The 23,167-nt window shown below is 36.1% G+C and overlaps 5 protein-coding genes and 2 long non-coding RNA genes across 12 annotated transcripts; 4 read left to right on the top strand and 3 right to left on the bottom strand.

Moving 5' to 3' along the window:
• Positions 1-1,567: 1,567 nt before the first annotated feature.
• On the top strand, positions 1,568-5,705 carry LOC133917942 (uncharacterized). Its single transcript, XM_062361751.1, has 8 exons — positions 1,568-1,649; positions 2,236-2,301; positions 3,694-3,840; positions 3,950-4,012; positions 4,935-5,081; positions 5,191-5,253; positions 5,412-5,561; positions 5,652-5,705. The coding sequence occupies exons 3-8, from the start codon at positions 3,694-3,696 to the stop codon at positions 5,703-5,705; spliced, it is 624 nt and encodes a 207-aa protein (XP_062217735.1). The 5' UTR covers positions 1,568-1,649; positions 2,236-2,301.
• On the top strand, positions 5,565-10,533 carry LOC133919165 (uncharacterized). Of its 3 annotated transcripts, XM_062363460.1 has the most exons (14): positions 5,565-5,834; positions 6,339-6,490; positions 6,592-6,696; positions 6,785-6,827; positions 6,923-6,976; positions 7,057-7,277; positions 7,377-7,499; positions 8,084-8,394; positions 8,479-8,650; positions 8,728-8,820; positions 8,902-9,033; positions 9,699-9,805; positions 9,885-10,062; positions 10,178-10,533. In XM_062363460.1, the coding sequence occupies exons 1-14, from the start codon at positions 5,765-5,767 to the stop codon at positions 10,214-10,216; spliced, it is 1,800 nt and encodes a 599-aa protein (XP_062219444.1). In that variant the 5' UTR covers positions 5,565-5,764; the 3' UTR covers positions 10,217-10,533. The 3 variants fall into 3 exon arrangements, with proteins under 3 accessions (XP_062219444.1, XP_062219445.1, XP_062219446.1); XM_062363461.1 differs by lacking the exon at positions 7,377-7,499; XM_062363462.1 differs by lacking the exons at positions 9,699-9,805; positions 10,178-10,533 and having other exon boundaries at positions 9,885-9,948.
• On the bottom strand, positions 10,412-14,207 carry LOC133919164 (protein FAR1-RELATED SEQUENCE 5-like). 2 transcript variants are annotated; one of them, XM_062363458.1, is made up of 6 exons: positions 14,036-14,207; positions 13,851-13,901; positions 13,539-13,610; positions 13,360-13,452; positions 10,798-13,252; positions 10,412-10,700 (listed from the first exon to the last, which is right to left on the bottom strand). In XM_062363458.1, exons 1-6 carry the CDS (start codon positions 14,132-14,134, stop codon positions 10,630-10,632), a joined length of 2,841 nt encoding a protein of 946 aa, XP_062219442.1. In that variant the 5' UTR covers positions 14,135-14,207; the 3' UTR covers positions 10,412-10,629. The 2 variants fall into 2 exon arrangements, with proteins under 2 accessions (XP_062219442.1, XP_062219443.1); XM_062363459.1 differs by lacking the exon at positions 13,539-13,610.
• A 225-nt stretch (positions 14,208-14,432) lies between these two features.
• Positions 14,433-15,268, top strand: LOC133919169 (uncharacterized). The gene is made up of 3 exons (XR_009909898.1): positions 14,433-14,540; positions 14,620-14,797; positions 14,913-15,268. It is a non-coding gene; the product is annotated as an uncharacterized LOC133919169 (long non-coding RNA).
• Positions 15,147-20,807, bottom strand: LOC133919168 (protein FAR1-RELATED SEQUENCE 5-like). Of its 3 annotated transcripts, XM_062363463.1 has the most exons (9): positions 20,490-20,807; positions 19,153-19,386; positions 18,932-19,042; positions 18,772-18,852; positions 18,587-18,637; positions 18,275-18,346; positions 18,095-18,187; positions 15,533-17,987; positions 15,147-15,435 (listed from the first exon to the last, which is right to left on the bottom strand). In XM_062363463.1, exons 1-9 carry the CDS (start codon positions 20,502-20,504, stop codon positions 15,365-15,367), a joined length of 3,183 nt encoding a protein of 1,060 aa, XP_062219447.1. In that variant the 5' UTR covers positions 20,505-20,807; the 3' UTR covers positions 15,147-15,364. The 3 variants fall into 3 exon arrangements, with proteins under 3 accessions (XP_062219447.1, XP_062219448.1, XP_062219449.1); XM_062363464.1 differs by lacking the exon at positions 18,275-18,346; XM_062363465.1 differs by lacking the exons at positions 18,932-19,042; positions 19,153-19,386.
• Positions 17,669-20,482, top strand: LOC133919170 (uncharacterized). The gene is made up of 4 exons (XR_009909899.1): positions 17,669-17,755; positions 18,110-18,372; positions 19,202-19,245; positions 20,320-20,482. It is a non-coding gene; the product is annotated as an uncharacterized LOC133919170 (long non-coding RNA).
• Positions 20,808-21,403: 596 nt separating the features above from the next.
• Positions 21,404-23,167, bottom strand: LOC133917565 (potassium channel KAT6-like). Its single transcript, XM_062361446.1, has one exon. The coding sequence runs from the start codon at positions 23,165-23,167 to the stop codon at positions 21,404-21,406; it is 1,764 nt and encodes a 587-aa protein (XP_062217430.1).

The raw sequence follows: 23,167 nt of genomic DNA on the forward strand, positions 1-23,167 counted from the left end.
ATTATACAGACTTCATGTTAGCATCATAATATTACAGCACTATAGACCCTGTCAGCTTCTTACGTCATGGGTATGTCAGAGACAAATTCAGTGAATTCATGTCCTCGTTAGATCAGCTGTGCAAATTTTGTGGAAATTTGTGATGCCATGTCTGCGATGGTTTGCCGTGTAGTATTTTAATTCGTCTCTGTGTGCAAATATTGTGAAACTTTGCGATGCCATGTCTGTGATGGTTTGCCGTGCAGTAGCTTAGGTAGTCTTTGGTTCCGTGGTACATGTATGGGATGATGCGTGATATGCTATTATATTTGTGTTTAATTGGATGAACGGTACTAATTCATTTAGGTCAAGGTGATACAGATTCTAGAAATATTCTATCAAGATATCAAACCAACTTATACAGAAAAATTGGTCGAACGACATGGTACATGCTTTGTCAGCTTCTGTAATTGTATGTACTCACTGATGATCAGTGAGAATTAAGGAAAATTAGTTATGCATTAGTTACAATTAGATGTTATTAATTATAATTAAGTATTACCGTGGGATAATTAGTGATGAATAGTGACATGTTAAGTTATAATTAGTAAATATTAGTAGTAATTATAATTAGTAAATATTAGTATTAATTAGATTAATTTGTTGATAACTATAACTATAATTATAATTATCATATTATAAATAAATTAAGTTATAAATAGATATAGTGCTTATCTTTTACAAATAAACACATTCATACATGCATCCTATACATTCAATTAAACACTCTTATGTACCGTTCCATACATTAAATTAAGCATACTACTTGTATCATCTTATTCAGAATCATCCCATTTATCCAGAAGGATCATATTTCATTCAACTTTGTATAAACAACCAAATACTACCTTAGTTCGTCAGTGTGGTTATGGTTCCAACATGCTACCTGCTCAGGGTTTGCTAGGCGAATTACATCTTGAGGAAGTAGCTAGCCTGTAATAGGCAGGATGTGACTAAAGTGGGGTAGAAAGCTAGAGTTTGCAGGTGCATTTTGGGAAAACATACTCTGGGAATAGTGCAACGCCAAGTATTTGCAAATAAACATTTAGTCTAAATCATCAAGAATTTGGTAAATGGTTCGTGCAAATTCTGACTACGTGTACGATGTCGACAGAAAATTAGCCCAAAGACATTATTAGATATATAAATGGGAGGAAGGCTCCTGGTGTGTAGGTTTTTGCATAATCTGATCCTGTCTCACTTGCAAGTGCTTCTCTTGCAAAAGTCCATGCTCCCAGAACGCATGATGGACGAAAAGTTTCTGTCAAGGTTGAATTTCAAGAAACACTGCAAGTCCGTCCTGAATACGTTATATATGCCAGTAGAGGTTAAATGTACGGAATTGCTAAACTTTGCCCGGGCAATTTGTCTGGCGTTCTCACCCGGATCGGTGTCCGTCCATTTTATTCTGCGAAGTGTGTTGATGCATGGGCTGTTTTTTTTTTCATTCGGGGTGGGCTGGGCCCATAAAGACTATGTCTTTTTTTGTGTGTGCGTTTTGTATTTTTGGGAACCGCGCCTCTACATTAATTAGGCTAAAGAGTAGCGCTGCGTTTTGGTCTGTTCACATTTCCGTTTCATTTTTCTCGAGTTGAGCTGCGATTTCTTGGGTTCGTCGTCCTCCCTCTCTCCCTCCCTCCCTCCCTCTCTCTCTCCCCCAGATCTGTTCGTTTTGCCATGGATTTTGTGATGTCTTGGTGAGAACTGCGTTCGATTTTTTGTCTCTCAAGTTGATTCGCACAGCATGAGTTCGTGTAGCGATTTCGTGAGTTATTGGAGATTTTTGCTGTTCCTCTTCAAGCTAGTTATCCTCTTGGTAGTTTGTTTCAATTTTTGATGTTATTTTGTTGGATGAGGATGCTATTACAAGTTGTTTATGTCGATTTTTTTGTCTCTCAAGTTGATTTGTACAGTATGAGTTCGCGCAGTGATTTCGTGAGTTGTTGGGGATTTTTGCTGTTCCTCTTCAAGCTAGTTGTCCTCTTGGTAGTTTGTTTCAATTTTTGATGTCATTTTGTTGGATTTGTTTATGTGGATTCCTCGTTTGGTTAAGATATGGATGTCATATTTCACCTTCTATTTTGGTCATATATGAATATAGTTCATACTGTTTATTGTTGATTTTATTTCACCCCGCACGCGCGCTTTTTGCTCCCTCTGATTTCTTCATTTTTTTTTTGTTAATTTCATTGTTAGGGTTTGGTTTTGTTGCGAGCATCCAAGCTTGGGGGGAGATGCAACTAGCGATTTCTCTACATTTCGGTAAGTTCATTTGCTTTTTTGTTGTCTGTGCCCTTGTATCCCCTATTCATTGGTGTATCCATTGGTTTGCTTCGAGCTCTTTAGCTGTTGGCCATGCAAGTCTGACCCTTGATTTGAAGGCAAGCTATTGCTTCATTGTTTGTTATGTGGCTGCTGCATTTTCTTATCCATATGCAGCTGGAAATACCTTTTTACATTTTGGTAATCAAATTCCTCATGAAGTAGTTATATTATTATACATGTCTATATGGTTGTGCTATCATGTTTCTCCCATTCTACTGTGATATATGGTTGTGAGATTTTACTGTGTGAATTATGGAATGAGAATTATCATGAGTTATTCAGCTTTTCTCTAGTTGATTATAACTATGCGGCTTTTTTTTACATCACACCTGACTGTAATGTTTTTGTGAACCGATTACTGATCTTCGGCAACATGTCAATATCTTTAGGTGATATGTGGTATACTGATTTTTTTTACGCGTGATGTACTTGCTAAATTCCGGTCTAGTTCATTATGAGTTAATTGTTTTGGTTGCTGGTAGAACCATTTGTGTTGTTATGTTAGATAGTTTATTTTGTAGAAACTATTCTGTGTATGTTGACTGGGTTAACCTTTTTGTATGTTGTTCTGTTAAGATAGTTCATTTCTGTAATCACGAGATGGTTTGAGTCTTTATTAATTCTAGCGTGTCGTCGATGCCCTTCTGTTTTTAAGCATCATCACTGAAGTTTTTTGCCTCTTCTTTTTGTAATCGGCTGGTTGTGGTGTCTTCGCCTTTGAGATATTTTGGTTTGTGTTTCGTTATGCTTGATTGTTTCTTCAGCTGGTGCTACCAGAGGCTTTACTAGCTCCTCAATTGTCTGTGGTTTTCATAGATTGTTATTTTTTCGAGAGCGGGCTGATGGTCTTTCCCAGATACTTAGCTCTATTATTGGAACCAACCTCTTTTTTCCCAACACTTCTGTGTTGCTAGCCATCCCCTATTGCTCCTAGTATTTTTTAGTTTGATGGTAGTTGACTGTTGGCTAAGCTATGTTTTTTTTTTCCTTGGCAGTGGCTCGATAATATGTGTGTTATTGAGTATTTTTCACTATTGTGAGGCAGTATGTTTTTTTTTATTATCTTCTCTTGCTGATTGCTGGATCACAGATCAGAATTAAGAGTCAAACAAGGCTAGCCAACAGGCTTTGTTATGTTGTTGCACGGATTCCTCCATATTCTTTTCTGTTAAATGATTTATTTTTGTTTAAGTTGTGCCTGGATTATAGATATTAATTGTTATATTACTCATACACGTGGGTTATAGATATGTTTTTTTAGTATACCTTGTTATTCATGATTATTTTTTTTTTTGGTAAGAGACTATTTTTTGTTATTATTTTTTCCAGATGGGTATCGGTGATAGAAATGAATTGATTCTTGATGAATATGGTTATGATGGTGACCATTTAAAATCATCTGATGGTCTGAATCAAAACAATCCTAGTGAGGATGCTGTGTTAGATGATGCTATTTTTGAGTTGTACAAGAAAGATGTAAGCATTTTTTATGAGTTTTATTGTCATGTGAATTCTCTTTTTTCTTTTGCATGTTGTTAACTCCTTTTTTCCTCTCTTATCCATGCTACTTTTTCTATTTTTTTAGAAAATCCAAAAGTTGAAGAGGAAGTTGGATGCTTCTGTTCTTGCTGATCTGAGAAATGTCAAGGTATGTTCTTTTTTATTTTGTTCTTGCGGTTTGATATACTTTTTGTAAATTTTTTTACTTGGTTCAAGTGTTTTGACACCAACAAATTACGGTCTGTTATGTTAGATAGTTCATTTTTTAAACCTATTCTGTGTATGTTGACTGGGTTAACCTTTTCGTATGTTGTTCTGTTAAGATAGGTCATTTATGTAATCATGAGATGGTTTGAGTCTTTATTAATTCTAGCGTGCCGTTGATGCCCTTCTGTTTTTAGGCGCCGTCGCTAAAGTTTTTTGCCTCTTCTTTTTGGGATCGGCTGATTGTGGTGTCTTCGCCTTTGAGATATTTCGTTTGTGTTTCGTTATGCTTTGATTGTTTCTTCAGTTGGTGCTGCCTGGGGCTTACTAGCTCCTCTATTGTCTGTGGTTTTCATAGATTGTTATTTTTTTGAGAGCGGGCTGATGTTCTTTCGCATATACTTAGCTCTATTGTTGGAACAACCTCTTTTTTCCCGACACTTCTGTGTTGCTAGCCATCCCCTATTGCTCCTAGTATTTTTTAGTTTGATGGTAGTTGACCGTTGGCTAAGCTATATTTTTTTTGGTTCCTTGGCAGCGGCTCGATAATATGTGTGTTATTGAGCATTTCTCACTATTATCAGGCAATATGTTTTTTTATTATCTTCTCTTGCTAATTGCCTGATCATAGATCAGAATTAAGAGTCAAACAAGGCTAGCCAACAGGCTTTGTTGTTTTGTTGCACGACTTCCGCCATATTCTTTTCTGTTGAATGTTTTATTTTTGTTGTAGTTGTGCCTGGGTTATAGATATCAACTGTTATATTACTCATACATGTGGGTTATGGACATGTTTGTTTAGTAGACCTTATTATTCATGATTCTTTTTTTGTGTAAGAGAATATTTTTTGTTATCATTTTTTTAGATGGGTATCGGCGATAGAAATGAATTGATTCTTGATGAATATGGTTATGATGGGGACCATTTAAAATCATCTGACGGTCTGAATCAAAACAATCCTAGCGAGGACGCTGCGTTAGATGATGCTATTTTTGAGTTGTACAAGAAAGATGTAAGCATTTTTTATGATTTTTACTGTCCTGTAAAATCTCTTTTTTCTTTGCATGTTGTTAACTCTTTTTTTCATCTTTTATATATGCTACTTTTTCTATTTTTTTTAGAAAATTCAAAAGTTGAAGAGGAAATTGGATGCTTCTGTTCTTGCTGATCTGAGAAATGTCAAGGTATGTTCTTTTTTTATTTGTTATTGCGGTCTGATATTTTTTTTTGTAAATTTATCTACTTGGTTCAAGTGTTTTTGTAAGCACTTACATGAGCATCGTGCAAGTATTTTTTAATTGTTGTGATCACTTACACTTTATTGTTTTTTTCCCTTTTTTAGAGTAAAAAGATTATGCATGACAAGAAATCAAAACCAACCTCCACACGCTTCTCCGCCATGTGTGATCAGAAAAGTTTTGACATAACTTCAATATCTTTTGATTTCATGTCTAAACTTGAGAGTTCCTCTTGTTCTGTTCTGCCATCTCAGGTTTTTTTTATTCTTGTTGTGCTTGCTTCATTCATCACTACAATTTTCTTTATTTTTTTGTGTGTCCTCACTCTTACATTGTTTTAACAGTGCCTTTTTACCTACATTCACAGGCTAAAGATGGTCTACGCCATATTTTTATAGATCATTTTATTGAACAATCTAAGAAAACTCAACTGGGCTCTGAAGATTTAATTTTTAAAATGTTGGCATTGTTCAATGAAACGAGATCAAAGATGCTTGATGACAAACGAGGACATGATCCTTCTTTAGGTTGGTTCTTTTTTCTGAAGATGTTGAGTTCATTTTTATGTTGGATTTAATTTAGGACAAGATGTTTTTTCTATTTTTTGTTCAGCATGTTATGTACTCAATCCAATACATATTGGTTACCATGACTGCATGATTTATTCTATCTCTACGCCAATTTTTATTTAACCTGAAGATGTAGTGAATATATTTTTTTATCCTAAATCGGATGTTGCATATGTATAATTACATTCAGTTAAAAAATAGGTAGGTTGCCATGTCTTTATCTGTATCTCTCTGTCTTAAACTCTCCAACTTTTTTTTAGCTATCGTTAATTAGGCTAAATTGTCTAGTTTAATTTTTTATGTCAATGTCTAGTGCTTATTATGTGCTGCTTTTTTCTCTCTTTTTTACCCCTGAGGTATGTTATTTTTATGCTGCACATCAGCATTTTCAGCAGACATTGATGTGTTTTCACATATTTCTTGATACGAGTCAATGTAATTATTTTTTTGTTTTTCCAATAGGCAATGTCAATGGTGTGAATATGAATCCAAATAATAGTTTGAAGCTTTCTCCAACAGTTTCATGTAGAAAAGCTTGTAAAGACAAATCCTCTGATATTAATCTTAATTTGTCCCTCAAGGCTGGTTGGGAGCTGGATGTAGATAATGTTCAGGTATATTTGTTTGGTACTTTTATTTATAAATGTGCTGCTATTTTTTTTAGAATTTTATCATGATTCTTTTTTTAAAAAAAAATTGGTGCATTTGATTGCAGGTTGGTGCTGTCCACAACTCTTTATCTCAATTAGAGCAAACTACTGGTGATAAATGTTTCATGACCATAAGTGGCAATAGTAATTTTGAGAAACCTGAATTGAAGGTATGTTTCTCAAAATTCTGAAAATGTGTTACGACCAGAAATTATTTTAGTGTTGCACCTTGTAATCTCATGTTTTTTTTTTGTTAAGGATCCTAGTACTGAGAGGCTATTTCAAAGATTATGCAAGCCAGGTTAGTTTTTTTGTTATAGTGTATCATTTCCAGTGTTGTTCAAAATTAACAAATATGGACTTCTGATTTTATTTTTTTTTATGTATATTTTTTAGTTGTTGATCTGAGCACACCAGAATTTGTTAAAAATAGAAGCATCGATTCTTATGGTAATCATTTTATAATATGTATTCTTTTATCCAGAACAAATTATTATCACATGTAATTATGTTCTAACTATTTTTTTTAGATAATGCTCCAATTAAAAAGCCCAAGATTATGCCAAAGCTTAGAAATATTCATAGCAAACTAAAGTTTGTTGATCTCAATAGTCCATTCTGCGATTCTCTTATCAAAGAATGTCCTGATTCATACAAGAAAGGTATCACCGAAGTAAAACAAGACGATTATTTTGTGGAAAATCTCTCTCCTAATCATGCTGTGAAGTGTTCTCAGCGCATTGAACAGAAGGTAGCACATGTTGGTCATTTATTGAAACATTGTATTAGTCTACATAAGTTATATATCTTCAAACAACGTAATAATTTTTTATGCATTTTTTTCTTGTAGTCTCCTGTTGAAGTTGTTATTTTACCGGATTCTGAAGATGACCAAAAGGAAAATGACACTACTAATTGTAATGTGCTTGCTCACATGACTGATCCTTTGAAATCAAAAACCAAACCTTCTCATGTATGTTTAATATCGCAACATTTTTACCGTTGATTAATTATCCTTTTCCTCTATTTGTTTTGTTGAGCTATTTTTGTTTGTTCCAAATCAATTCAACTTGAAAATTTAGCTTAAAGCACAATGACAGTTTAGATGATGCATTCGGATTTAACTACACGATGGTCAGCAAGGTGTAGAATTTTCCATTCCTTGAGCTGGAAAAATGGTACACATGACAATACAAAACGGTCAATTTGTGTATAGCTCTTTTTGCTCAAAAAAGGTTATTCATCTTGGAACAAGGTAGCTGATCCATGAACTAGTATTCCCAAAACAAATGGACAAATAAACAAGCCCTTAATATGCAGTCACTTGTGTCTGAAACTTGTTGTATAACTCACTTGTAGAAAATAGAATCAAGATTCATCTCCAAAAGCAAATCTTAGTAGCAATATATATGATGCCACTGTCCATGCACTGCACAACAAAGAATCATGCGTTCCATTTTTTAGTGCGCGTCGTCTCAGGAACTTTTCTTATGGATCACATAGGTTAATTTTGTGCAACTCAAATATTTATGTATTTTGCTTCTTTTTATGTGTCAGGGCAATGGTGATGTTGAGGTTCTTGGTGAGATTAGATTTCATGAAAATACAAAGGCACTAGATTCAAAATCTGAAAATATCTACAACAAGTCGTCTATATCTCAGCAATATATTTTGAAGTGTGTCAATAAGCTCGCCCCACAATCTGTTGGTGTCAAGGACACCCACACTGGCTTTAGCAATGCAGGCCCCCCTTCTGATATTTTAGCCAATGTTTTTGTGAATACTGATTCTAAATTTGTTGTCACTATTAAAGAGAGAAGAAACTATGCTGCCGTTTGTAGTCTTGCAACTAGCACAATATGGTACAAGTAAGTTAATGATCTTTTTTTAGTCTTTACTGTTCTATGCATGTCTTAATGTTAGATAATATTGAGTTTTTTTTTTCTATGCAGTCATTATGCTATTGACATTGGCGGTTGCCATGTGAAATATGAATTTCTTGGGAATTCTATGATGCCAGGTGGGAAAGTGGGTAGTTTTGTTATAAATGCCCTTTGCCGCAAGTTTTTCTTAGATGAGAGGCCTACAAAATCAAGGAAACATTACTTTTTCTCCAGTGTTGGTGTAAGTGAAATATGTTGTTTTATTATCTACAATTGAATAGTCTTAATTTTCTTTTTTAATTCATAATATGTTTTTAGGCTGTTCTACTGAGTGATACCACTGATTACTCATATGTGAACAAATGTTTTGATGGAGCTGCAAGGGTTGTTGCGTTGCATAAGGCTGATATGGTCTATCTCTTTTTCTTCATGTTGAAATTTTGTGTTATATTATTTCAATTGTTAGATGCTAATTCCTAAATTTTTTTGTAGCTAATTTTCCCTATATGCCATGGTGATCACTGGTTTCTTTTTGTTGTTGATCTGAAGTTCAATTGGTTTCTCTTTCTTGATTCTTTGTATTCCAAGGATGATGATTATCAAATATTTGTCAGAAGGAAGCTGGTAACTTTTTTTATGATTTTTTTTATCTGTGTACCTGTATGTATTTGTGTATGCATTTATGTGTGTCACAATAGATAATATTTGTGTTTGTATTTGTGTATGAATTTATGTGTGTGTCACAATCGATATATGTATATGTTATATGTTCTCCGTGTGTATCTATTGTGTATGTATTTATATGTGTGTATGTACTGTATATGTATTTGTGTGTTTGTGTATATGTTCTATTTTTAAGTGTTTTTTTACTATTTGAATGTAATATGAATCAATGTAATATGTTCTATTTTTGTAAGTGGTACAGATATACATAGTTTCATTGTGATGTGAATGTGTTTGTGTGTTTATTGTGTGTGTCTCTCCCTTTCTTACTATTTGAATGTAATATGAATCAATGTAATATGTTCTGTTTTTGTAAGTGGTACAGATATACATGGTTTCAATGTGATATGAATGTATTTGTGTGTTTATTGTGTGTGTCTCTACCTTTCTTACTATTTGAATTTAATATGAATCAATGTAGTATGTTCTGTTTTTGTAAGTGGTACAGATATACATGGTTTCAATGTGATATGAATGTGTTTGTGTGTTTATTGTGTGTGTCTCTCTCTTTCTCTTTCTGTTGTTAAAACTTTCAGACCAATACACATATCTTTTGTTTTTGTCAGATTATTTCTTTCAAGCATGTGTGGAATAAGTTTGTCCAAACACCAGTTCCAGTACATTTGGACACTTTTCGGATTGGATATCCTACTGTTCCGAAGCAGAATAATACGTATGTGTCAATTTAATGTCTATTTTTCTGTTGTTGGTACGTTTTTTCTAACATATCTTCTTTTTGCATTATTTTTTAGATTTGATTGTGGAGTTTTTGTCATGAAGTTTATGGAACTTTGGAGACCTAAGGCTCTTCTTCGCTCTGAATTTTCTCAAGATGATATACCCAATATCAGGATTCAACTTGTCAACGACCTAGTTTTCAGTGAGCACAATATTGTTGATAATAGTGTTGTGAGGGACTTCTATGAAGAGGTTTGTTTTCCACTTATGTATTTTTTTTGAGAATTCTGTTTTTTGAAATTATATAAAGTGTTTTACCTTTTTTACTTTTTATATGTTGTTTCATTGTCAATTATTTTTTTAACAGGGAGATTATCTCCGAGTTGGACATGAGGGTAGAAGCTGATTGTTTCATTGTACAAAATGCAGCAACAACACTCTAGAATTATTTTGTTTCTCATTTCAGGAAGATGAAGATTAAGGGATAGTAATGTGTTCACTGCATTTCTTGCTATTTTGTCAATGTCAATGTTGCTACAAGACTTATCTAGGCCAAACATTTATCAAACTATAGATTCATAAAAACAATAAGTAGTCGCGTAGTAGTATTTTCAATTACAAAGAGATCTGGCTGATACAGCTTGTAATAGAACATATCAGAACATTTGTCTTACTGCTTTATGCTCTTGCTACTATCTACTAAATGTTTGATTATCTTTGACTCCTCACTTGTATAATATGCTTCTTTTTCTAGTTGCTAAAATATGTCACTTTTCATGATCTTCCATGAAATTGATTTTCCTTTTTTTTTGCCTTCATTCATCCTTGAGTATTGTCTGCACTAATGCCCGATCCTTTCTTTCTCTTCTTTTTTGTCTTTCCGTTAGGACCTGCATCAACAAGTTTTCATATTTTAGTTCTTTGTACATAGTGATTATAAAATTAAATAATATTGGATAAAATATAAATAATCTCAATAATTTTTACTGGTTGATTCGTCTTTCTTATGCTTTGATTGCTGCTGCATTTTTTTCCTTTCATTCTGCTTTGCTATTTTCCTTTCATTCTGCTCTGCTTCCTTGGCCAATTTTTCCTTCTTCTCTTCTACGAATGTTTTCAGTCTTCTTGGTTTTGGTGGTCTTCCTTTTTGTTTTATTCTGTCTGGATCAAGGATCTCAAAATCTGCTTCGTCTTGGTTTCTTCCAGTTATGTTGTCAGAAATACTTTGTGCTGTTAGATCCATCACATGCGAACTTTCAAGTTCATCTTCAGGGATGATATTTCTTGCTTCATTATTAATCATTGAGTCTAGGTCTTTCTCAATCCTATCAAACTCTTGCACAAGGTAATCACATGTATCATCATTGTATGACCCTTTTGATGATAGCAATGCTGATTTTCTTGATAGTACATTGAATCTTAATAGTTGATGAGATTTTTTTGTTCCAACTGTTCTATGTATCATTACCCTCTTATCCTTTTTCCTCCATCTCTCCAATATGTACTTTTCTGGTATTCTGCTAATGTCTTCTTCAACAATTACTTTTAGGATGTGTGAGCACAGAATACCATCCTTTTGGAATTTCCCGCATATGCAGCTAAAGTCTTCATTTTTAAGGTCCGTTATCACTACATATTTTCTTGGCCTGTATTCCTTTTGAGGATGGTTCGGTTTTTGATAAACTTCATAGATCTTTCCTTCTTCTTTTTCCTTGTAGCTTAGTCTTGATGTAGCCTTCACTTCTAGTTGAAACTTTCTAAATATTTTTCTGTTGTACATTTCCTGGCCTTGCTTTTCAATGTAATACTCTCCCCATAACTCTTTAGGCCTTTTTTCTCTGCTAATACTGTCCTCAAATGCTTCTGAACTATTAATTGTGTCTACTATTCTCTGATATTCTTTCAGGAAGCTCATTATGCTGTATGTCGGTCCAATGTTATTCTTGAATCTTGAATTTGTTCCTTCGCTTATTGCTGTGCTCTGAAGGAATGGGCAAAAGTTTTCTTTGAAGAAAACCGGTATGAATCTGTCTCTCATCTGCCACATTTTGTTGAAGTATTTATTGTTCTCTAGTTTATAGTTTGTTATCATTTGTTGCCACAATGTTTCAAATTCTTCCCTTGTCACTGAATTGTTAACTATATCTTCAAACTCTTCACATAGATTTTCATTGTCCTTTTTCCCAAAGACCTTGATATTTTTGTCGTAGCACTTCTTCTTGATGTGGAACAAGCAGTTTCTGTGAATACTATTTGGAAATACCTTTTTAATTGCTGACCTCATAGCTCCATCTTGATCTGTTATTATTGTTTTTGGATTCTTGCCTCCCATGGCTTCAAGGAAAGTTTCGAACACCCATGTAAAGGTTTCAGTTCTTTCATCTGATAAGAAAGCACAACCGAACAAGCAAGTTTGCCCATGTCCTGTTATACCAACAAATGGACTACAAGGTAAATTGTATCTATTTGTCAAGAATGTTGTGTCAAAGCTTACTAAATCCCCATAATCTGCATAGTACTGAACTGATGATGAGTCACTCCAAAACATATTTTTAACCTTCTTATCTTCATCTAAATCGAATTTGAAGAAGAAAGCTCGGTCCTCAGATTGCTTCTTTCTAAAATATTCAAAAGTCTGCATCAAATCATTTCCAGATACTTCTCTGTTTATCTTTGTTCTGAAATTGCTTATTGCTTTCTTGTCATATGGAGAAACTGTTACACCTCCTCTAAGACATGATAGTATCGCAATCATCTTTCTAGTCTCAATGTTGTTGTTATTCAGTGTTCTGATCAATGATTTCTCCATTTCTGTCATATATTTGTGGCCACTAAAAAGTTGATTTCTTGATCCAGGACTTAGGGCATGATTGTGATCCAAATCTAGCCTTGTTACCCTCCAAATACCATTTGTTTCCTTAACCACCATTACTACTGGACAGTCTGTTTTGATATCCACATTTGTGTTTCTTTTTGGTCCTTTGTTTGCATTCTGTCCTTCTTCTTGTTGCTCTTCCTTCTCATTCTTCTTCTTTGATTCTTTCCCATACTTGTTACATTTCATTTCCTGCTTGAAAATCTCATTATTTTTCTTTCTGCTTGTTGTTCTCACAGTATGTGTGATGACAACTTTAAATCCAGCAAGGAATGCATAGAAGCTAAAGTAGTGGTGCGCTTCATCCTTGGTCTTGAATTCCTGTCCAATTACAGGTGTGTATTTACTATCTATATCTGCATTGTTCCCTTCTGAAGCTGCAAGTAGTTCACTTTTCAAAAACGATTCAATTTGTTCTTCTGTTATTTCTTGGCTACCATTCTCTTGTTCATCATTGTTGATCTGTGAATATGTTGCCTGCTCTAATGTTCCTGTATCTGATTCAATGCTTGTTGATGTAGCAATTCCTGCTGATGATTGTCCTTCATCTATTGATTCTCTCTGAACCTATTTTTTGAGATTGAATATATATCACTATACTTTCAGTACATAATGTCACTTTTATTATTTTTCTCATTATGAATTAGTAACTAATTCAAAGATATTTGTTCTACCTGTTCTATTTGTAGATTGTCAAAGATATCAATTTGCCAATTGCCGTCTTCTCGTTCGCCTTCTCTCTCTTGTTGTGTGAATGCTGAAAATTCCTGCAAAAAAAAAAACAGATAAGTTGTCATGACTTTAGCTATTCTCATGTTTCTAAATAATTTAAACTATTTTTTTTTAAATGTACCTCATGATATGAAATTGAATGATCGTTGTAATTTATTGTATCATTGTTCCTATCCAGATTTGCGATGTTTTCCTGCTCAACCAAATAATGAGCATATGGTAAGTTAATATGGAATGTGCTTACATTACATACTTATGATTATAAACAAAAAAACTATTTTTTGTAGCAGCTCTTGAGTATGACTTGTTCTTACCACTAAGTTATCTTTATAGTATTCTACTTCATTTGCTATAACCATATGTCCTTCATATTTCACATATTATAAGCTACTGATTTTTTCTTCATATTAAAGTTGAAGAGTGCCAACTTTACCTCATAGTTGTTGTTTCCAAGTAGTAGATGTGTGAATGAAATATTATCGTCCTGCAAAAAAAAAATCCTTTCTATATTGTTATCTCACGTACAATTATGCTATACTAATTTTACAATGTTTCAGACACTATATATTTTATAGCAATGAAGTGTAATCATCACAAATTTACAATTGTAATACATACCTGCCATGCCTTTTGTAGTCTTCTTTCTTCTTGTGAACTAATTATTTCTTCCATCATTCCTGTATATGTTGTGTTTGCTCCCTGTTGTACAGATCTCATTGAGTTAGATATTATTTATATTTTTGGCAGACCTCTTACGACTTTAATTTCATATACTTACAGATAGATAGGGAGGTGTTGTGAACAAACTTTGCTGTTTATTGTGTGTGTCTCTACCTTTCTTACTATTTGAATTTAATATGAATCAATGTAGTATGTTCTGTTTTTGTAAGTGGTACAGATATACATGGTTTCAATGTGATATGAATGTGTTTGTGTGTTTATTGTGTGTGTCTCTCTCTTTCTCTTTCTGTTGTTAAAACTTTCAGACCAATACACATATCTTTTGTTTTTGTCAGATTATTTCTTTCAAGCATGTGTGGAATAAGTTTGTCCAAACACCAGTTCCAGTACATTTGGACACTTTTCGGATTGGATATCCTACTGTTCCGAAGCAGAATAATACGTATGTGTCAATTTAATGTCTATTTTTCTGTTGTTGGTACGTTTTTTCTAACATATCTTCTTTTTGCATTATTTTTTAGATTTGATTGTGGAGTTTTTGTCATGAAGTTTATGGAACTTTGGAGACCTAAGGCTCTTCTTCGCTCTGAATTTTCTCAAGATGATATACCCAATATCAGGATTCAACTTGTCAACGACCTAGTTTTCAGTGAGCACAATATTGTTGATAATAGTGTTGTGAGGGACTTCTATGAAGAGGTTTGTTTTCCACTTATGTATTTTTTTTGAGAATTCTGTTTTTTGAAATTATATAAAGTGTTTTACCTTTTTTACTTTTTATATGTTGTTTCATTGTCAATTATTTTTTTAACAGGGAGATTATCTCCGAGTTGGACATGAGGGTAGAAGCTGATTGTTTCATTGTACAAAATGCAGCAACAACACTCTAGAATTATTTTGTTTCTCATTTCAGGAAGATGAAGATTAAGGGATAGTAATGTGTTCACTGCATTTCTTGCTATTTTGTCAATGTCAATGTTGCTACAAGACTTATCTAGGCCAAACATTTATCAAACTATAGATTCATAAAAACAATAAGTAGTCGCGTAGTAGTATTTTCAATTACAAAGAGATCTGGCTGATACAGCTTGTAATAGAACATATCAGAACATTTGTCTTACTGCTTTATGCTCTTGCTACTATCTACTAAATGTTTGATTATCTTTGACTCCTCACTTGTATAATATGCTTCTTTTTCTAGTTGCTAAAATATGTCACTTTTCATGATCTTCCATGAAATTGATTTTCCTTTTTTTTTGCCTTCATTCATCCTTGAGTATTGTCTGCACTAATGCCCGATCCTTTCTTTCTCTTCTTTTTTGTCTTTCCGTTAGGACCTGCATCAACAAGTTTTCATATTTTAGTTCTTTGTACATAGTGATTATAAAATTAAATAATATTGGATAAAATATAAATAATCTCAATAATTTTTACTGGTTGATTCGTCTTTCTTATGCTTTGATTGCTGCTGCATTTTTTTCCTTTCATTCTGCTTTGCTATTTTCCTTTCATTCTGCTCTGCTTCCTTGGCCAATTTTTCCTTCTTCTCTTCTACGAATGTTTTCAGTCTTCTTGGTTTTGGTGGTCTTCCTTTTTGTTTTATTCTGTCTGGATCAAGGATCTCAAAATCTGCTTCGTCTTGGTTTCTTCCAGTTATGTTGTCAGAAATACTTTGTGCTGTTAGATCCATCACATGCGAACTTTCAAGTTCATCTTCAGGGATGATATTTCTTGCTTCATTATTAATCATTGAGTCTAGGTCTTTCTCAATCCTATCAAACTCTTGCACAAGGTAATCACATGTATCATCATTGTATGACCCTTTTGATGATAGCAATGCTGATTTTCTTGATAGTACATTGAATCTTAATAGTTGATGAGATTTTTTTGTTCCAACTGTTCTATGTATCATTACCCTCTTATCCTTTTTCCTCCATCTCTCCAATATGTACTTTTCTGGTATTCTGCTAATGTCTTCTTCAACAATTACTTTTAGGATGTGTGAGCACAGAATACCATCCTTTTGGAATTTCCCGCATATGCAGCTAAAGTCTTCATTTTTAAGGTCCGTTATCACTACATATTTTCTTGGCCTGTATTCCTTTTGAGGATGGTTCGGTTTTTGATAAACTTCATAGATCTTTCCTTCTTCTTTTTCCTTGTAGCTTAGTCTTGATGTAGCCTTCACTTCTAGTTGAAACTTTCTAAATATTTTTCTGTTGTACATTTCCTGGCCTTGCTTTTCAATGTAATACTCTCCCCATAACTCTTTAGGCCTTTTTTCTCTGCTAATACTGTCCTCAAATGCTTCTGAACTATTAATTGTGTCTACTATTCTCTGATATTCTTTCAGGAAGCTCATTATGCTGTATGTCGGTCCAATGTTATTCTTGAATCTTGAATTTGTTCCTTCGCTTATTGCTGTGCTCTGAAGGAATGGGCAAAAGTTTTCTTTGAAGAAAACCGGTATGAATCTGTCTCTCATCTGCCACATTTTGTTGAAGTATTTATTGTTCTCTAGTTTATAGTTTGTTATCATTTGTTGCCACAATGTTTCAAATTCTTCCCTTGTCACTGAATTGTTAACTATATCTTCAAACTCTTCACATAGATTTTCATTGTCCTTTTTCCCAAAGACCTTGATATTTTTGTCGTAGCACTTCTTCTTGATGTGGAACAAGCAGTTTCTGTGAATACTATTTGGAAATACCTTTTTAATTGCTGACCTCATAGCTCCATCTTGATCTGTTATTATTGTTTTTGGATTCTTGCCTCCCATGGCTTCAAGGAAAGTTTCGAACACCCATGTAAAGGTTTCAGTTCTTTCATCTGATAAGAAAGCACAACCGAACAAGCAAGTTTGCCCATGTCCTGTTATACCAACAAATGGACTACAAGGTAAATTGTATCTATTTGTCAAGAATGTTGTGTCAAAGCTTACTAAATCCCCATAATCTGCATAGTACTGAACTGATGATGAGTCACTCCAAAACATATTTTTAACCTTCTTATCTTCATCTAAATCGAATTTGAAGAAGAAAGCTCGGTCCTCAGATTGCTTCTTTCTAAAATATTCAAAAGTCTGCATCAAATCATTTCCAGATACTTCTCTGTTTATCTTTGTTCTGAAATTGCTTATTGCTTTCTTGTCATATGGAGAAACTGTTACACCTCCTCTAAGACATGATAGTATCGCAATCATCTTTCTAGTCTCAATGTTGTTGTTATTCAGTGTTCTGATCAATGATTTCTCCATTTCTGTCATATATTTGTGGCCACTAAAAAGTTGATTTCTTGATCCAGGACTTAGGGCATGATTGTGATCCAAATCTAGCCTTGTTACCCTCCAAATACCATTTGTTTCCTTAACCACCATTACTACTGGACAGTCTGTTTTGATATCCACATTTGTGTTTCTTTTTGGTCCTTTGTTTGCATTCTGTCCTTCTTCTTGTTGCTCTTCCTTCTCATTCTTCTTCTTTGATTCTTTCCCATACTTGTTACATTTCATTTCCTGCTTGAAAATCTCATTATTTTTCTTTCTGCTTGTTGTTCTCACAGTATGTGTGATGACAACTTTAAATCCAGCAAGGAATGCATAGAAGCTAAAGTAGTGGTGCGCTTCATCCTTGGTCTTGAATTCCTGTCCAATTACAGGTGTGTATTTACTATCTATATCTGCATTGTTCCCTTCTGAAGCTGCAAGTAGTTCACTTTTCAAAAACGATTCAATTTGTTCTTCTGTTATTTCTTGGCTACCATTCTCTTGTTCATCATTGTTGATCTGTGAATATGTTGCCTGCTCTAATGTTCCTGTATCTGATTCAATGCTTGTTGATGTAGCAATTCCTGCTGATGATTGTCCTTCATCTATTGATTCTCTCTGAACCTATTTTTTGAGATTGAATATATATCACTATACTTTCAGTACATAATGTCACTTTTATTATTTTTCTCATTATGAATTAGTAACTAATTCAAAGATATTTGTTCTACCTGTTCTATTTGTAGATTGTCAAAGATATCAATTTGCCAATTGCCGTCTTCTCGTTCGCCTTCTCTCTCTTGTTGTGTGAATGCTGAAAATTCCTGCAAAAAAAAAAAACAGATAAGTTGTCATGACTTTAGCTATTCTCATGTTTCTAAATAATTTAAACTATTTTTTTTTAAATGTACCTCATGATATGAAATTGAATGATCGTTGTAATTTATTGTATCATTGTTCCTATCCAGATTTGCGATGTTTTCCTGCTCAACCAAATAATGAGCATATGGTAAGTTAATATGGAATGTGCTTACATTACATACTTATGATTATAAACAAAAAAACTATTTTTTGTAGCAGCTCTTGAGTATGACTTGTTCTTACCACTAAGTTATCTTTATAGTATTCTACTTCATTTGCTATAACCATATGTCCTTCATATTTCACATATTATAAGCTACTGATTTTTTCTTCATATTAAAGTTGAAGAGTGCCAACTTTACCTCATAGTTGTTGTTTCCAAGTAGTAGATGTGTGAATGAAATATTATCGTCCTGCAAAAAAAAAATCCTTTCTATATTGTTATCTCACGTACAATTATGCTATACTAATTTTACAATGTTTCAGACACTATATATTTTATAGCAATGAAGTGTAATCATCACAAATTTACAATTGTAATACATACCTGCCATGCCTTTTGTAGTCTTCTTTCTTCTTGTGAACTAATTATTTCTTCCATCATTCCTGTATATGTTGTGTTTGCTCCCTGTTGTACAGATCTCATTGAGTTAGATATTATTTATATTTTTGGCAGACCTCTTACGACTTTAATTTCATATACTTACAGATAGATAGGGAGGTGTTGTGAACAAACTTTGCTGCATATGTTCTTCAATAAATTGTTGCGTGTGCGCTAAATTCATATGATGCTTCTGTTTGTCATTGTCATTGTAGTTCTACATGTGGTCATTTGTCCATTTATTGCATGTATTAATCGCAATCTGTTTCATTTGCTTTGCAACAGATACAATTGTAAAGTTGTATGTATTGCTAATCTAGCACTTACTTGATAAGTTCTGAACATTGCATTCTGATTCTCTTCACTATCTCTGCAGACATAATTTGACATACCAAGTCCTAAATGCATGTCTGAATAAGGGTATGCAACATTTTCTTCTCCTGGTTCCTCAACTCCATGCAATCCTCTCATTTTTGATCTGTCGTTTGTTTCATTTTCCATAGTGTTGCTGCTACTCTGAACATGATCCTTTCCATACTGTTGTTTTTTTTCTTGTAATTCCTGTAAACAACCAAAAGATGCGTTTATAGTCTGAAATTTGTTCTGTTTGTTACTCCTAACACTATGTATCATACAATCTAGTTGTTATATCTGATTTTCCTACAATTTCTCTTCAGTATGACACTTACTTTTGTTATTTCTGATTTTACCCACGATAAGATTCTAGTTCATCTGTATGATACTTAATTTATTTTTTTGCAATACTACATTGTCTCTCGGATTACATTATGCCTCATATATATGTTTTTTATCTGTTGTTTTCTTTCTTGTAATTCCTACAAAACAACAAAAAGATGTACTGTTTTTGTTTGTCATTGCAGTTCTACGTGTGGTCATTTGTCAATTTATTGCATGTATTAATCGCAATCTGTTTCATTTGCTTTACAACAGATACAATTGTAAAGTTGTATGCATTACTAATCTAGCACTTACTTGATAAGTTCTGAACATTGCATTCTGATTCTCTTCACTATCTCTGCAGACATAATTTAACATATCAAGTCCTAAATGCATGTCTGAATAAGAGTATGCAACATTTTCTTCTCCTGGTTCCTCAACTCCATGCAATCCTCTCATTTTTGATCTGTCGTTTGTTTCATTTTCCATAGTGTTGCTGCTACTCTGAACATGATCCTTTCCATACTGTTGTTTTCTTTCTTTTAATTCCTGTAAACAACCAAAAGATGTGTTTATAGTTTGAAATTTGTTCTGTTTGTTACTCCTAACACTATGTATCATACAATCTAGTTGTTATATCTGATTTTTCTACAATTTCTCTTCAGTATGACACTTACTTTTTGTTATTTCTGATTTTACCCATGATAAGATTCTAGTTCATCTGTATGATACTTAATTTATTTTTTTGCAATACTACATTGTCTCTCGGATTACATTATACCTCATATATATGTTTTTTATCTGTTTTGAATATAGGCCTAATGCAATCAGTATAATCTGGATTCAAGTGTCCCAATATATGGGAGTTAAGATCAATAGCATGTCCTCAGATTCATCTTCGTTGGGTTATGCAGAAGAAATATGCACTCAACAATGTCAAAAGATTAAACGAAGGAGGATACAGAAGAGGTATGTATCACACTGACCTGATGATGGTTCATGATTCAAGATCTTCTCTGGTTTCTTCTTTTCTTGTTCACCTTTGATTGATCGATCCCTTCGATTGACTCATCTCCGTGGTTTCTTTTCTTCTTCTTTTTTCTCGATGTCCAGATCGACCTGGTCTTTTCTAATCTCGTACGGACCTTCGTGAGGAAGAAGTAGTAGTATTTTTTTCCTATTTTGCCCTTCTTAATCTACTTTGGGCTTCCTTTCTAGTCTGATTTGGGCTTTTTGGTCACACAGCCCAGGTGTTGGAAGCATTTTTTTTCTATTCTGGTTGCATGTTTCTTTCTTTATTTTTTTGTCTGTAGCTCAGCCCATATGTTTCAATCCAGTCCATTTATGAAGCCCAGAAATCAACCAAAAAAGTTGCATTAGTTTACTCATAAGATCTGAACCGTGTGGTCAAAATTCCGGTTAAAAAATACTCGATTTTTTTCCCAACAGAAATCACAAATTAAACGTTAGCCGTTAATTTTTAATCTAATGGCTACAAAATTCGGGTGAGAATCTACTCAGAATCACCCGAGTAACAGATAGACAGCCCCTAAATGTAACTACGTTGTTCTCATCCTCACATTGTATCTTCCTATCTTGGTCTCCAGGTTCAACACGATCACCTGACAGATACTGGTGTCGTAGGTATAGCCACTGTGGATTTGTTAGTGAATGTTCTGCATTATATTTTCCCTAGATTTGACTACAGGCACCACACTACATTTGTTAGCTGAATCGGACCAGGCCTCGTTACGCCGGACAGCATTTGTACGAAAAGTTTAAGGATTTTTCCCGTTGTTGTGGTCAAAGTACAGTACAACAACATTGCTTTCGTTCCTTCTCGGAAAATTGGAGCAGGTACATGTACAATTGGTACAGGTATATGTACATCCATATCCTACTAACACAAGAACAAGTGATCTCCATCTCTTAGCGCCCTGATGTCCTCAACTTCGGCGCCGTCGATGGTGAGCACCGTCGTCACCGCCGTCCCGAACTTCGCCTCCGCGATTGTCACCAGCCCTTGCATTGAACCAGGAAGGCAGACGAGCTTCCCTGCCGCATTCGCAAACTGGTGATGGATGACCACTCGCATGGGCTCTCTCCGCAGTCTCTGACACTGGCTCTGATCAGCCTCTTGGAGTCCCTCAACGTCAAACTTGGCAGTACTCCGGCTCGACACCGACGCGGCGGTGGCACCGGCCCGAAGCTGATCCAAGATCTCCTTGAGAGCTGGGGCTTCTTCCCTTGCAACTTGCAACATGGGAGATTCAAGGTGCTGAACGAAGTTGCAGAACACCCTGTCCCCGTCGGCGGTGTGAGGCCGGACTGCCCGCAGAAGATGGCTGTGGCTGACGCGCACGACCTGGGTGAGCCTCCTGCATCGGACGGTGAACGGCTGCGGGATGTTAAGCATCACCCCGATCTCCCCGGCCATGCCACGCGGGCCCGCTCGCGTGACGACAGTCTCCGTCCCGTCGGCGGCGGTCGTCAGCACGTCCACCGAGCCGGACACGATGACGTAGCACTCCGTGGGGGTCTCGTTCTGCAGGACGATGTCGGCGTTGGGCGGGAAGTACTGCGCCGTCATGTCGGAGACGAGGTCCGCGACGAGGCCGTTGGAGACGCCACGGAACAGGTAGGCTCCCTCGACGGTGTCCCGGAACAGGTGCTGCGCGATCCCCGACCGCACGGCCCTGGGAAGATCGGAGAGCAGCTGCTGCTGGAGGAGCTGCTCCGTCGTGTCGAAGTTGAGCTGCACGCTCGCCGCCATCTGCTCCGTCAGCGCCTCTGGCAGCCGGTTCACGGTCCCGAACGTCGAGAGTCCGTGCAGCGTGTCCCGCAACGTGAGCGCGGCCGTGGCGGCGTGGACGACGAGGTTGGTCATGTTGCCGACGATGTACGAGACGAGGCCCATGTTGAAGAGCACGTAGAAGACGGCGAACACCATTTCGTTGGGATTCGCGGGGTGCAAGTCGCCGTAGCCGACCGTGGTGAGCGTGGTGACGGACCAGTACACCGCGCGGGTGTACCCGGCCCAGACGCTGCGGGACTCGAAGCCGCGGCCGAGCCACGTGCGCTCCTTGGGCCCGCCGTAGTGGGAGGCCATCCACAGGTGGACGCACGCCGCGGCGTGCACCGCGAAAAGCGTCACGCCGACGAGCTTGACGAGCCGGGTCCAGAAGTAGTTGATCCTAACGTCCTTCTCCAGCCTCGCGAAGAGCTCGCTGACGCGCCGCAGCCGCCACAGCCGGAGGAGGCTCAGGAACCGGCACGGCGACAACCATGCGGTGCTCCTGCCGCTTGCCAGGTGGTAGATCACCTGGAACGGGATCGTCGAGGCCACGTCCATCGCGAGCAACCACGGGCGCCCTGTCAGGTGCCCCATGGCGACCTTCTTGCGGTCGTCGACGAAGAGGTCGGTGGCGGACGAACCATGGAGGCACGCGACGAAGGAGGAGACGGCGATGTCGACGGCAAAGATGACATCGACGGCCAAATCCATGGCGAGGAGCGGCAAGGTGGCGGCCCTCTCCACGGCCAGCTCTAACGGGGACGCCCATGCCGAGTACATCACCGGCGCGAGCAGAAACCCCTGCCACCACCCGTGGCCAGCGGCGGCGGGCTCGACGTGCGCCATCGCCGTCGCCGACGCCGAGCGCAT

This window comes from Phragmites australis, chromosome 5, assembly GCF_958298935.1.
Source record: "Phragmites australis chromosome 5, lpPhrAust1.1, whole genome shotgun sequence".
NCBI classification, from domain to species: domain Eukaryota; kingdom Viridiplantae; phylum Streptophyta; class Magnoliopsida; order Poales; family Poaceae; genus Phragmites; species Phragmites australis.

Coding starts and splice junctions, on each gene's coding strand:
- LOC133917942 (XM_062361751.1), top strand. CDS start 3,694: ATGGGTATCGGTGATAGAAATGAATTGATTCTTGATGAATATGGTTAT. Junction 3,841..3,949: donor TTGAGTTGTACAAGAAAGAT/GTAAGCATTTTT, acceptor CTATTTTTTTAG/AAAATCCAAAAGTTGAAGAG. Junction 5,082..5,190: donor TTGAGTTGTACAAGAAAGAT/GTAAGCATTTTT, acceptor TATTTTTTTTAG/AAAATTCAAAAGTTGAAGAG.
- LOC133919165 (XM_062363460.1), top strand. CDS start 5,765: ATGTTGGCATTGTTCAATGAAACGAGATCAAAGATGCTTGATGACAAA. Junction 9,034..9,698: donor TATTTGTCAGAAGGAAGCTG/GTAACTTTTTTT, acceptor TGTTTTTGTCAG/ATTATTTCTTTCAAGCATGT. Junction 9,806..9,884: donor GTTCCGAAGCAGAATAATAC/GTATGTGTCAAT, acceptor ATTATTTTTTAG/ATTTGATTGTGGAGTTTTTG.
- LOC133919164 (XM_062363458.1), bottom strand. CDS start 14,134: ATGAGATCTGTACAACAGGGAGCAAACACAACATATACAGGAATGATG. Junction 13,453..13,538: donor ATTCAATTTCATATCATGAG/GTACATTTAAAA, acceptor TTTTTTTTGCAG/GAATTTTCAGCATTCACACA. Junction 13,253..13,359: donor ACAATCTACAAATAGAACAG/GTAGAACAAATA, acceptor CTCAAAAAATAG/GTTCAGAGAGAATCAATAGA.
- LOC133919168 (XM_062363463.1), bottom strand. Junction 18,853..18,931: donor CAACACCTCCCTATCTATCT/GTAAGTATATGA, acceptor TCTGTACAACAG/GGAGCAAACACAACATATAC. Junction 18,188..18,274: donor ATTCAATTTCATATCATGAG/GTACATTTAAAA, acceptor TTTTTTTTGCAG/GAATTTTCAGCATTCACACA.
- LOC133917565 (XM_062361446.1), bottom strand. CDS start 23,167: ATGCGCTCGGCGTCGGCGACGGCGATGGCGCACGTCGAGCCCGCCGCC.